At 47.6% G+C, this 13,382-nt stretch overlaps 1 protein-coding gene across 2 annotated transcripts; it reads left to right on the top strand.

The window, feature by feature from the left end:
* Positions 1-835: 835 nt before the first annotated feature.
* Positions 836-7,852, top strand: MRO (maestro; the record flags this gene model as incomplete). 2 transcript variants are annotated; one of them, XM_084251853.1, is made up of 6 exons in its annotated part: positions 836-1,108; positions 2,108-2,254; positions 3,548-3,730; positions 6,368-6,523; positions 7,343-7,450; positions 7,799-7,852. In XM_084251853.1, exons 1-6 carry the CDS (start codon positions 953-955, stop codon positions 7,850-7,852), a joined length of 804 nt encoding a protein of 267 aa, XP_084107979.1. In that variant the 5' UTR covers positions 836-952. The 2 variants fall into 2 exon arrangements, with proteins under 2 accessions (XP_084107979.1, XP_084107980.1); XM_084251854.1 differs by lacking the exon at positions 6,368-6,523.
* Between the last annotated feature and the right edge of the window lie 5,530 nt (positions 7,853-13,382).

The raw sequence follows: 13,382 nt of genomic DNA, 5'->3' as shown, positions 1-13,382 counted from the left end.
TCAGAAACTCTGAGGCTCAGGTCTGGGAACCTGAGTTTTAACAAGGCCTCCATGTGATTGCGACGCACCTGCAGGTGTGAGAGCCATGGGCTTAATAACAAAACCCACGGCCAGTCTTGCTAATTGGTGGAAGTATAAGTTTCTGGGTTTTTATTTGGGTCTCTCATTGCAGTGATGAGGGGAGACCTGTTGATGAGAGATGAAGTAATAGAGACAGGGGTTTTGGGGCGAAGAGGTGCTTGGTGGACCTCTCCAGTGTCTTCTGACTGAGAGCATTTCCCACCTGTGGGGTGGGGGTGGTGGGCAAAGATGGTGGAGCAACTAAATCCTGTGCCCCTCTTGGTCAGACAGAGTCAGACGTTCCAAAGCACAGCTGTTTAGTTGGGCTGGGTACTGTCAGCCACCTGCATTTAAATAATTTCCCCACTCAAGGACTATCATTAGGGTGCAACTTGTCCCAGTTTGCCCAGGACTTTCTTGCTCTTAGACTGAGTCCCAGGTCTAGGCAAACTAAGATGGTTGGTCACTGGTCACCCTAGTTCAGTGCCTGCCCATTGGAATTACTTTGTGAGTTTTAAAAATGACTGATGCCTAAGGCCACCTCCAAAGGCGGTGGTAGACTTGGTCTCTAACTCACTTTAGGTAGATAAGGGAGAGGTGAAAAGCCTTGAGGCTACTGGGTCCTAACTGCTTTCAGCTCAAAACAATCCATGTGCCAACATGGCCTATTTGGGGGGAGGCCTGTTCTGCTCCCCCACAGACACAAGTGGTCTGTAGGGTAGAATGAGGGGGTAGGGGGCAGAATGTCTTTACCCCTATGCTGATTCCTCTCTAGCTGTTTCCAGCGGCCCCTTATTTTTCTATGTGACTGTCCCCTCCACTTGCCCTGGCCTCAGGGGCACTGCCACCCTATGTGCTTACCCCAGCCCTGAGCTTTGTGTGATATTTGTTGATGCTGAGGCTTCTAAGACATTGTGGCTCATGCAATGACTTTTTTTTTTTTTTCAGTTCCATGGACCAAGCACAGAGAACCCTGGGCCAGCCCCCTTCTGTCCCCACCTCCCAGTCCAAGAAGAAAAGGACACTAAGGATGTCTTTCTTTTCCAAGGTGTGACAACATTTAATGAACAATTGTCCACTCCCAGCTACTTAGCCTCATTGTGCTTACCCGGCCTGTGTAGCTGGGTTCCTTTTTCTGAGAAAAGTTTGATGGCCGTTCTTTAAACACAGACTGTCTGTGGGATGGCAAGAAGATGCTTTTGGGAGAGAATTTACCTGGCCACTAACTTAATAAAAACACAGAATGAACTGCAATGGATGATAGTGATGAGGCTTGGTGATCACCAAATTATCACTGCAGCGGGGTTACCCACCTCCAGCCCTGCAGTTAGAGTTTACACACGTATCTGCGCCAGCCACACATGGTGTCCCAGTGTGCGTTATTTACACACTCCTTTTCCTAATCATAATTAGTGACGCCTCTCGGGCGGGACTTCCTTCAAGGACCCTGAAATGGGTGCAGAGGTACTTTGTTCAAGTTCCAAATGCTGTTGAGTAAGATAAGTACTGAGAATTGACCTTGGCTTCAGGCACACTGGGTGTGGGTATTCAGGGTGGGGTATTTCAGAAGGTTCAAGAGAGTATAGAGGGAGGAACTGGAGAAAGCAAGCAGAGATACTTCTTTCAGGATGGGGAAGAGCTGAGGTGGAAGACGGGTCTTTAAGACGGGAGGAATAGTACGGTGCCTCATGCTGGGACTGGGGTCCACACCTCCACACATCGACTTCCCAAGTCCCTTTCTTCTCACCCTCCCCCCAGGCTGCCCTGGGGTACCTGGGGGGTACCTGTCATTCCCCAGACCTACCTCAACATCAACTCTGCTTTATTTTTCTTCACCTCTTTTCTCTTCTTCCTTCTACCTTTTTCTCTTCCTTCATCGGTTTCTTCATTATGTAGATCCAGCAGATATATTCCCAACAAAATCGTCTTTAGATAGAGAAAGAAGAGGTAAGATTGAGCAGCAACACAAGATCTTCTTTGGCAGGAGGGGCTGGGTTCAGGTGACTCTGGATGCTTCTGCATCCATCATCTTTGACTCACCTCCCAGGTCTCCTGGAAACTGAGGTTCCAGAAGCAGGAGCCTCTGAAGAACCTGTTTTTCATCTTGGCGGAGAGAGCCCGAGACCCCAGTGCTAAAAAACGTCATATGGCAATGAGGGGCCTGGGGACGGTGGCCTGTGAGACCCCAGACAAGGTAGGAAGGGGGTGGCCTGGAGTCCCCAGGATGGGGTTGGGGGGCTCATGTAGTTCTCTCGGTGCTGTGGAACAGGTCACCACAGAGGTAACAGCTGAAAGCAACAGCCAGTTGCTTTATTTGCGTCTCTTGGGGTCTGGAGCCCAGGAAGAGCTGTCCTGGGTCCTCAAGCCTGCAGTCAAAGTTCAGTCCTTCCTGAAGCTCTGGCTGCTCTCCCAAGCTTTTGTGGCTGCTGGAAGGAGCCTGCTCTTGTTTTACTTCTGCCAGGCCACCCTCGGCTCCTAAAGGCCACCCTCCCACTGCATGGCAGCTGATTTCTTCAAGGACAGCAAGGGAGTGTCACCCCCTCCTGTCTGCTCAGAGTCTGATGTAATGGAAAGTAACCCTGGGAATGTTATCAGTCACTGCTGTCATGGCCTATAAGCTAGAAGCAAGTCACTGGCTCCTCCCACACTCCAAGGAAGGGGCTTCTCTGGGCCATGATGCCTGTGGGATATTATCCAACCTCAGTATTATCAGACTTGGGAAGCAGAGCTGCAGACAGGATTAATACACAGCTGGACATTACCCTCTTTGTGAATTTCTTTCTTTTTTTTTTCCTAAAGATTTATTTTTATTTATTTATACAAGCACTGGGTACAGTCAGAAGCATGGGAGGGTGAGCGTATTCACCAGAGCCAGAGTGGGGAGCAGAGCAGGCAGAAGGACCAAAGTACACTGCTGAGGGGAGCAGCGGGCGGCAGGAGAGGTCTGCGCGCCATGTGGGACCCTCTTCTGGTGGCCGGGGAGCAGTAGGGATCGAACTGGCGCCGCAGAGGCTGCAGGCAGCTTCACAACCCAGCGCTCAACCACTGCGCCACTGGGGAGGCCCTGTGAATTTATTTCTAATAATAAAAATATACTTGTGCAGTAAATGATGTCTTCCTCACCTCCTCCTTTAGCATCTGTCTGCCTCTGTCACCATTCCTTCTCATTCCTTCGAAAGGAGCCCAGTTCCCCCCACCCTTAGATCACCCAGGTCCACCGCCCTCCGGTTAGCGCCCCACTCAGGCGCATCCACCCGCGGGCCACGTTCCAGGTTGCTCCTCTGTTCTCCTGCCAGCTCTGACTTGGGCTCTGGGGTTAGGTAAATGGAAGCATCTGTACTTTGCTAAGACCTATTGTGCCCGCCTCGAAGAAAGCCATGGTCTCTTAGTCCAAGTCCTAGATTATGAGATGATTGGATATAGAATTGCTTTCCAATACAGGGGAGCAACTCCTGAGCTACTAACGCCTTTCCTATCTTGGCAACAGGTGAGAAAATATAAGAACGTTGTTCTGGACCTGCTGGTGCGTGGCTTGTATGACCCCATGAGTTCTGAAGTCATCCACGAGAGCATGAAGACTCTGACCATCCTCCTGGGCAAGATCCAGGGGAAGGGCCTGGGCTCCTTCTTTATAGACATCACTCTTCAGACCAGGACCTTATTAGAGGATGTAAGTCACACAACTCAGAAAAAGTCTGGGTGATTCAGAATCCAAGTGGGACAAATGTGAGCCCTGGGTGGGGTGTTGTTCCTGGAACAAGGCCGCTAGTAGTCTCTTCTTTATTAGCAACGCTTACCGAGAGACTCACACTGAGCTGGGGCTTATGGAGGGAGGGCATGCAGAAGCATGTGCAGGGTGCCAGCTCCAGCCTCAGGAGGTTTCCTTGTGATAGAGAGGTGACTGTGTGTATGCACGGTGACAATGCCAGCACATGGGCAGTGTTCTCTTACAAATGTCACAGTAACAGTACCAATCAGTGGCCCTTGCCATGTGCAGGCTCAGTGCCAGGCATTTTCCATGGACAGCCCCACATAGTCTTTGCAGTCACCCTGTGAGGCAGGCAGCAGTACATCTCTTTATGGATGAGGAAACCAAGGGCCAGAAAAGTTCAGTAGCTTGCCCCCGCTTCACAGTGACAGGAAACCAGTCTCTGGCCGCAGGGCCCGAATGATTAACTACCAGGTGACAGGCCAGGCAGGTTTAGCAAAAAGTGCATCACTAGGTTGTACAGTGGGAGGCTGTAAGGACTCTGGGATGTCTTCGCTTCAAGCTAACCAGTTACCCTGCATTGACTGTGGGGCAGCGATAGGATGGATTGATGATAGCCGGTCACACACACAGGTGCCTGTCACAGTTAAACAGGCAGTCCTTCAGCTACGCACATGCCTACACACATACACACACACACACACACACACACACATACACTCCACAAATCCCACCATGCAGAGCAGGAAACAGACCTTTTCTTCATTCACAGAACATCTTGCACGAGGCCCCCACAGCTCACCCCCATGGGGCACAGCAAGGACCAAATGCTCCACACAAGGACCGAGACACTAGGAGCTTGTCCCAGACCCTGGCTTGCATGCCTGTCCTCCCTCTTGAGGGTCTGACTAGACCCTCCCGGGGCGATGAGACCCCATCCACCCTGCGCGGGGAGAGGAGGGTCCTCATGCCCAGGAGTGGGAGCAGAGGTCTTGGGGCGAGATGTCTATGTCTCCCCCGGGTGCCGTCCCTAACTGCCAGAGCCATTAGTCATTTTAGGAAACCCGGGCTGCTGTGATATCTGATCAGAGAGCCCTGATCATGTGCACTCCCACACACGCTTGTGGGCCCTGTCTCCTGACAGTTCATACACCAGGGCCGCGTGTCACCGCCTGCCCTCTGCTGTGCTGGAGACTGTCTGGCCCCAGGCGGGGGTGGGGGTACAGGCACTGGCTCATCTGTCTCTGTACATCTCATGGCCTGCGGACAGTTCTCAGGCTGTCAGGTCTAGCTGTCAGGTCTCGGTGAGTTGAATAGTGCACACACGAGGAGTGGTGATGAAAATACAGAACTCAAGCTATTTCTATATATGTCACATGTGCAAAAAAATAATTTTAAACACTTCATAGATGCTCGGTGACCTCAGTCTTGCTGAGTGCTTGTAACCCCCCCCCCCCCAGGTCTAGGTCCATGCCAACCTCCTTTTTTTTTTTTTTAAGATTTATTTATTTATTTATACAAGCACTGGGTACAGTCAGAAGCGCGGGAGGGTGAGAGAATTCACCAGAGCCAGAGCGGGGAGCAGAGCAGGCAGAAGGACCGAAGTACACTGCTGAGGGGAGCAGTGGGCGGCAGGAGAGGTCTGCGCGCCATGTGGGACCCTCCTCTGGTGGCCGGGGAGCAGCTGGGGATCGAACTGGCACTGCAGAGGCTGCGGGCAGCTTCACAACCCAGCGCTCAACTGCTGCGCCACCAGGGAGATGCCAGCCTCCTTCCCTTTTGCTTCCCCTGGAAACATTGATATGAAAATGCCCTCAGCAAGAGCCAGGAGACTGGGGCACCAGCCTGGTTGTTACCTGATGCCAGGACCCTGGACCTGTAAATCCCTGGGTACTATCCTCCCCTAAAAGGGAGACTCTTGGACCTGACAGCTCACCTCGGAGAGGAAGAGGGGGCCGACCCCCGGGCCCCCCAGCTCAGAGCAGCCATCAAACTAAAGCAGGGAGGGATAGGGGTCCATAGGGGAGAAACATCACTGTCATTTCTACTATAGATGAGAGAAACTCAGACCCAAAGTGAGGAGAGAGAACCTGGCAAAAATGCTGGAAGCAATAATAAACAGAGGAGGGGTCCAAAAAAAAGAACTAGAATCTCTGTGTGTTTTGACATGGAAAGAGCTCCCAGACAGATTATCTGGTGGGAAGCCAAGGCGCGTGACTGTGGGATGGTTTGCTTCCCACTGTGTGAGAGGCTGAGAAAGGACAACCTCCTGGGTGGCTTTTTCTTTTTTCTCCCTAATTTTCTGGTAGCAGATGCATAAGACAGAACTTTGTTAGCAGGGGGCAGGGAGGAAAATTTGCAAGGAGACTATTCCTTTTATTTGGAATCAATAAATGTATTCTATCTCCCAAACATTAAGTAATGCACAAAAAAGCTGGGGAGTTAGAGTAGCTTTCGTGACCCACAACGGAACCCTGCATCTGCTGGAGAGCGATGCCCCTCCACCCCCAGGTGCTTTGATGCTGTGGCTGGATGCTCTGGTGCAGCTTCCAGTTGGGAGTGACCCAGCCGTGTTGTTTTGTTCATGGGGATCTGCAGGAGAATGACAGTCTGAGATACTCGGCCTTCGTCTTGTTTGGGCAACTGGCTGCCTTTGCTGGGCGAAAATGGAAGAAATTTTTCACCAGGCAAGTTAAGCAGACTCAAGACTCCCTCCTGATACATTTACAGGATAGGAATCCCCAGGTTGCCAAGGTAAGCCCGTGACTCTCCACCCAAACGCGTAAACTTCGCGCCTTTCCTGAAAGGAGTTGTGTGTGATGCGGCCTTGTTGACTGAGAGGCCAAGCCCCAGTTCCTTCTGGGTCAGTGATGGGCATTTAGCAGAAGTCGTGCAGTTCCTGGAAAAGGTGACTCCTCGGCCCTAGTCTCTCTCTGAGCAAGTGTTATTTTCCAAGCGCTCTTGCCCGTCCTGCCCAATCCCAGCACCTGTCAAGGCTCAATGAGCCCTGGGTAATGGAGGGCAGGGCAGAGAGGTGCAGCCATCCACAGAATGAGGATATTTGCTCAGTTAGCTGCTGTCACTGCACTTAGCATGGCCCTCCCACCCCTGGCTTCTCAGTTCCCTACAGAGCTTTCGATTCCTGCCTGGGGAAAGTATGTGCTAACAGGGTTGGATCAGCCTCAGGCCTGCTTTGGAATGGGGTTGTGTGAGCGCTTCCAGCCACATGGTGCAAAGGGTTCCATCAAACCACTCATCTTCTTTAAATTCGTGCACATGGGGTGGGGATGAGGAATGCACAGAAAGAGAGAATTTAGGATTCAGAACTATTTTTGAGGGGACAATAACAAGAGTGTGGTAAACCATAAAACTAAGCTCACCCACCAGCCCTGAATTATAGACAGTCATTTAACAGGCATAAGTCCTTGACAGTTCATTTTCAAACTTCCAGGAAGTTACTTTCACACTCTGCGCGCCCTTGAGACCTCATTCCTCTGGGATGACCTTCCTGGCTCAGGATTATAAAACTCCTTAAGGTTTTTCATGGTAGGATGGTAATGTTCTTTTTCTCAGGCTTGCAAGACAGCTTTTCAAGCCTGTTCTCCATATCTGAGAAAAAGGAAGGACTACGGCTTCCAGAGTGAAGAAGACCAAAGAAACCCCAAACTCAGCCGGCAGCTGGTGAGTCAGAGGGCAGGACAGGATGCTCCTGGGGGGCCTGCCCTCCCAGTTTAAACACAACACACCAGGGAGTTACCCCCGAACACCACCTGGGCCAGGGGTGTCTCAGTGGATCTGGACCCATGATGCAATGTCAATCACCATTGCCTGGAGGATTTTACACCAGTGTGTGCATGGTCTAGACAGCTCCAGTTCAGATCCTCAATGAGGACAGGCAAGGATGTCCCCCTGGTGAGATCTGCTGTCCCTTGTCCTCATGCTCTGCATTGGGCGACTGTCTGCTTATTCTACAGTCAAGGGGCTTTGGGGAACCCCTCCCTCATGTGTACCTTTGCTAATTTCTTTCAGAGCCACTATCATCCAGAGCTCCTGCAGTTCTTCTACGCAAATAAAATTCTGTAAACACAGAGTAGCGGGAATGGTTCCACCCAAGCACATCCCAAAGGGCTGACAGTCCTTCTTTTAACTCTTTGGATGCTTCTTCTTGCCTCTTGTGATTGATATAGAAAAGGGGATGTCGGGAGAGCAATGGATGTCAAATAATCCCATGAAATTTGTATTATTATATCCAAAGTAAATTCTAAGTTGCTTTTACATGTCCCACTTGCTCCCCATATAGGTTTGGTGAGAAAGTACATACTTTCTTCAAAACATCAACAGTCTGTGTAGATTCTCAGCCTTTTCTTTCTTAAGTCCATCTCTGTTACCTTTTGTTTTAAATTACTGAGGCTTAGAAGAATAAGTATTACCTTAACTATTTTTTATTGACTATTGATACTTTGCTATTTGCTATCAATACCTTTCCTTGGCAAGACTTATTTAAAGGAGGCCAGGGTACAAGAAGGTGATTTGGAGGGGTACCTTTAGCTTCTTCTCCTCAATAGTCATCACCTCTAAATCATTCCAAATAAGAATTGACAAAGAGAAAAGAAATCTATAAAGCATGTGTTGAAAACCCTCAGGCTGATGGTAGCATATGGAATAATAATAGTAAGTAACATTATTGTGTTTATGTCTGAGCACTCTTAGTGCTTTGCACGTATTTTTTAATACTTGCACGAGATAGGCACTCATTTTATAGAGTAGAAAACTTAGGCACATGGAAATTAGATGACTTGTCCAAAGTGACCACTCAATGATGGAGCCAGAATCTCACCCCATATGGTCCACCTTTTGGAGCCTGCACTCAGTGACCATGCAACACTGCTTCATTATGGAATAATCAATGGCTGGTTAGAAATGTAAAAAACAGAACAAAGCAAACAGATTAAAACCTTCAGCTTATTTTTTCATATTAAAGTCAGTTTAGTTTTGCTTGTACTTGTACTAAGCATACATTCATGGTCATCTAATTTATGTAAACTAAGTATATATTTGTATTAATCACTTCTTGGCTATTAAGTCATCTTTTTTGGTGATCAGATCTAGTTAAATGAGGGAGTCATGGAATTTTCAGGAGAAATCTCTTAGTTCTCACACCTTCCTCCCATCAGGTCATTCCCAAGCTTCTCCTATACAAATTCTGGTGTCACCACTGAATTTGCCATGCAGGCCTGTATGCCATGTGTCCAGTTTTAGAAATGGAAAACACAATCAGATCATGAATGCCACAGGGCGGGGGGCGAGGTGGTGTCTTAATGTCAATCTGAGAACCAGAAACTCTCACTTTCTTCTTCAGAGGCATGTGACGCAGGTGAGGGTGTGAGGTGTGTCCTGGGAGAGACAGGATGTGGGAAGTGGCAGAAGGGGCAGCAGGGTCCGGATGTGAATCAGATTTCTTCTTCCAGTTCTGAAGCTGGGATGCAGGACAGGAGCTCTGGAGTGACAGCTTAGGAGCAGGTGGGATGGTTCGGAATGGGAGCCTCCTCTCTCCCCAGATGCTGGCCTGTTTGAAACTCTGATGCAGGGTTGGTTTAGAATCAGATCAGTTCTATCAAATGACCAGTCACTGACTTGAGAAACAGGACTGTATTTTGCCAGCTTTAAAAAAGATGAAGGGAGTGAGGAGCAGGCAGTTTACTTGCTCTTGAGTAGAAATAGCTGTGCATTTCTTGCCCCTTTGTTGATGAAAATTGTGGAAGATGCTACAGGAGAATTTGACTTTAAAATCCTTTGATAGACTGTTACTTTGGTGATCCCAGTGAATCACACCTCTGGACAATTATGTCCTCTGTCCCCTCTTTCCTGGGGTCTAGGCTGGCTTTGTGACCCATAGAATGTGCTGGAAGTGCCACTATGCCTATTCTAGGCTGTGCTTTCAGGACCCTGGCAGCTTCCTTTTTTTGCATTGGGGGCAGCCAGCTGCTATGTAAGAAGTCAGGCCGCAGAGAAGGAAGGAGAATATCTGTGATCACCATTTTGGAAGGAAGACCAAACTAAGCACATGGAGTTTCCCTGTGGAGGAGGAAGCCACCCCACAGTGAAGTCTGGGGCCCAGACATTGGTCACAGCTGGTTCTTCTAGTCCAGTTGCTGCGCTCCCCAGTCTATCACCACATGAGGAAGAGACAAGCTGGTTCTCTATCCTGACCCAGACTGTAGAATGTGAGCAAGTAACCAGATAACTGTCGTCCTCAGTTGCTGACTTTTGGATAGCCTGTCACTCAGCAATGACTAACCAAAAACGATTCCATATTAATATTTTCTTTTGGACAGTTTTGTTTTGCTCTTAGTAAGTCCTCTTTGAGACTGTACTCTAGAAAGTCAGGTTATCACAGAATTCAGTGGTGAAAGCAAGGGTACAGGTCTTGCTTTTCTTTTTGTTGCTCACTGTATGCATCACAAGGGCCTAGCACCTATCAGGTGATTAAGAAACATTTCTGAATGACTAACTTGGTTGCAAATTGTGGAGGGAATAAAATCTGAACTCTGGTTTACCATTCTGGGCTCTCAGCCATGGGCTCACACTCTTCTTTGGCAACTTTTTCTTCTGTTCCTGTCTTTGCTTCAGTCAAGTTTGACTCCTCTCTCTTCCCTACACACTTCTTCATTTGCAACATTTCCTTGCTTTAACTCTGTTCTTTCTGCTTTGAATCCCCTCCTCCCCCAACACACCCAGACACACTCACCTGTGTGTGCACATGCACACACATATATACACACATGCACACACACTTCACACGTATCCCTTACCCACACTTCAAGGCCTAGGTCAAATGCCCTCAGTCAAGGAAAAACTTGCATTTCTGAATTCCCAGAACAGTCTAGCAATCTTATGCCACTTAACATGTTTTATCTCATCTGATTTTTTTTTTTCCTACATGTCTTTTTTTTTTCCTGTTAGATTGAAGCTGCTGAAGGCAGGATCCTATCTTGTATATCTTTGTATCTCCCACATGACCTCAAAGGTACTCAGTAAGTGCTCAGCAAATGAATTGGGGAGAAAAGAGTCAGAAAGTCATCTGAACCTATTACTTTGGGAGGAGCCCATTATGCAAACGAGGGTCATGTCTCTCTTTATAATTGATCTGCAGGTTACTTTTATGCTGTGTATTCAACGTTTGTCTTTCCCCATGAAGTGCCAGTTCATTTGAATGCCACCCTAAGGGTATGATTTGACATCTCCTTTTTAACACTAGATAAATGTTGAGTGAATGAAAGAAAAAAATGAGGATTGTCAAGTGCTACCATGCTAAGTGCTCCGTGGAGAAACATAAAAATCTGGGTGCCTGTTTCAGTCCCCTCAGAAGGTGGGTCTCTCTTCAAGGGAGGGAGAGAGGATAGGAAGACACAGAAGGAGAAGCTACCAGTGTGATCAGTATGGGCAACTTGTGTGAACGGAATCCCTCAGGATCCCAGACAGTAGCGGCATTAATTGAGGGAATGTTTCACATGTTATAAGACACAAAGGGGTGTGTTTTCTAAGGAGAGAGAAAGCTGCTATATGGGATAGCCCAGCAGATGGTGTAAATTAAGTGGGTAACTATCTGTGCTTGTCTGCATTTTCTGGGTTTCCAGCAAGAGGCAGGGATTACTTTTATAATCATAACATACATGCAGACATGCTCCTTTAAAACGAAAGTCAAATGCTTATCCATGTGTAAAGCCATGTGCTTCGGGAAGTCTGTTTACTCCCAGTAATGTGTCCTTGCCTTTCCTTTTGTGATATTTTTGTTTTAACCTGTTGATGACACAACTGGTTGATGACTAATAAAGTGACTTATGGTTGATTATCAGTTTATTTATGTTATTGGATTTACATTCTTTCCTCTGACCTTAGGGTGAGCCTTTTGTTCCCCTTTTATGTGCTAAATGTTCTTAGGCAAACCTAAGTAAATGGGTGGATGCAGCCCAATTTACTGAGCTGAGATGGCTTGATACGCAAAGGCTCCAGTTTTTTACCAAATTAATCACAGACCCCAAACCTGACATATAAGATTCTTCATGACAGCCTTTGATCTATAATTTCCCTTGACTCTTCCTATTCTTCCTGTAACCAAACTCAACAGATCTGTTCACTTGGTGGGCCAAACGAAGAGGCAGGTGCACAGATAGAGGTGGAAATATGTTAACTCCAGATTTATATAACTAGATGACTGAAACTTAGTAAAAAAAACAATGATAATAAAATAAAAAACAAATAAAAGACACTGCCAAGATGCAATGAATAAAGAACTTATCTTTCCTTGTGACAAGATAAGTAGACAGCAAAAGTAACATTTCCAAAGACGCTGCCTGGCAGAGGGACAGTGAGGTGAAGCTTGTGTTGTTTGGTGCAGGAGGGTCTGCAGAAGTGCCTTGTTCCCAGTGCTGGTCTCCACTCCTTGCACCAGCCTCGACAGTCAGTCCTTCTCTTCAACAGGGAGATCTGCACAAAAACCTACCTTCAGGAAAACATGCAAGTTTGTCATATATGTGATTTTTAAATCTCATCTAGGTTTTATTTTTGAGCAAGAAGCTAATATACAAGGTGACCTGAGCCAATAGGGATCATTTTCTTAACTCTTATTAGCCCCATGCTCACATGACTGCCTACACGATCCACCCTCCATTTCCTTGTCTCTATCCATCATTCCCTGGACTGATACCAAATGCCCTTCTAGAGCTAGAACACAGCAGTTGGGAGGAACCGGACCTAGACTTGAGCTCCCCTGGCTGGGATTCTGGCTGGCCCACTTGCCCATGTGACCCTGGGTAAGTCAGTCCACCAAAGCATGGTTTGCTCCTCTGTGAAACAGCCATAACAATCCAGCTTGTGGAGTCACTGTGTTACAAAGATTCAACTAGGTAGCACTGAACATGTGTCCCGGAGCTTGGCACATAGAAGCTGCTCCAGAAATGTTAGATAATTTTGCTCCACAGTCTCAGCCACTCTCTAGATTTTGTTTCTTCTCTTCTTGAAATCGCTCGGATCGTCCATTCTGGCTTGTGGTTTTTGGAATTTGAGTGCCATTTTGATCCTCACCAATAAATGTCCTAGGACGCAACTCTGCATCCTTGCTGGAGGCAAATCTGCATCCGGGCCCTCAAGTCTGTAGTTTTGAGCCTTGTGCACCATGGGTACTCAATACAGAGAGACTGACTTTTTTGAATTGCAAATGCTGGTGCCTTGACCCAGCATGAATCTGAGCCCAATATGTTTTAATAAGAAGGGGAATCACAACTGAGTAACAATAGTCAGCTGTTGTTTCCCTGGACTCTTGTAGGGGTGTTGTAAATGCTCAGAGCAGGAGCAATGCCTCCTTATGCTCCTGAGATGGCTTAAATGGGCTCTGTTCATTCTGTCCTAATAGCCTAACAGCTCCATTAATAATTCTGTGTTGTATCTTTTGGGTGATCTCTTGTTAATAATTAACACCCCACCTTCTGTTTCTGAGTGTGAGTGCTATAATCATGTTCCTTTCAAACTGCAGCACTTTGCAAATGTTAACCAGGTAATGGCCCAAATGTCTCCCTGCAAGAAGAAAATGTTTTTCAGCTATGTAGATCAGAGA

The sequence above is a fragment of the Talpa europaea genome (genome assembly GCF_964194135.1).
Source record: "Talpa europaea genome assembly, chromosome: 13".
Classification (NCBI taxonomy): Eukaryota; Metazoa; Chordata; class Mammalia; order Eulipotyphla; family Talpidae; genus Talpa; species Talpa europaea.
Note: the sequence above shows the minus strand (reverse complement) of the source record. Positions and strands in the feature narration are given on the sequence as shown.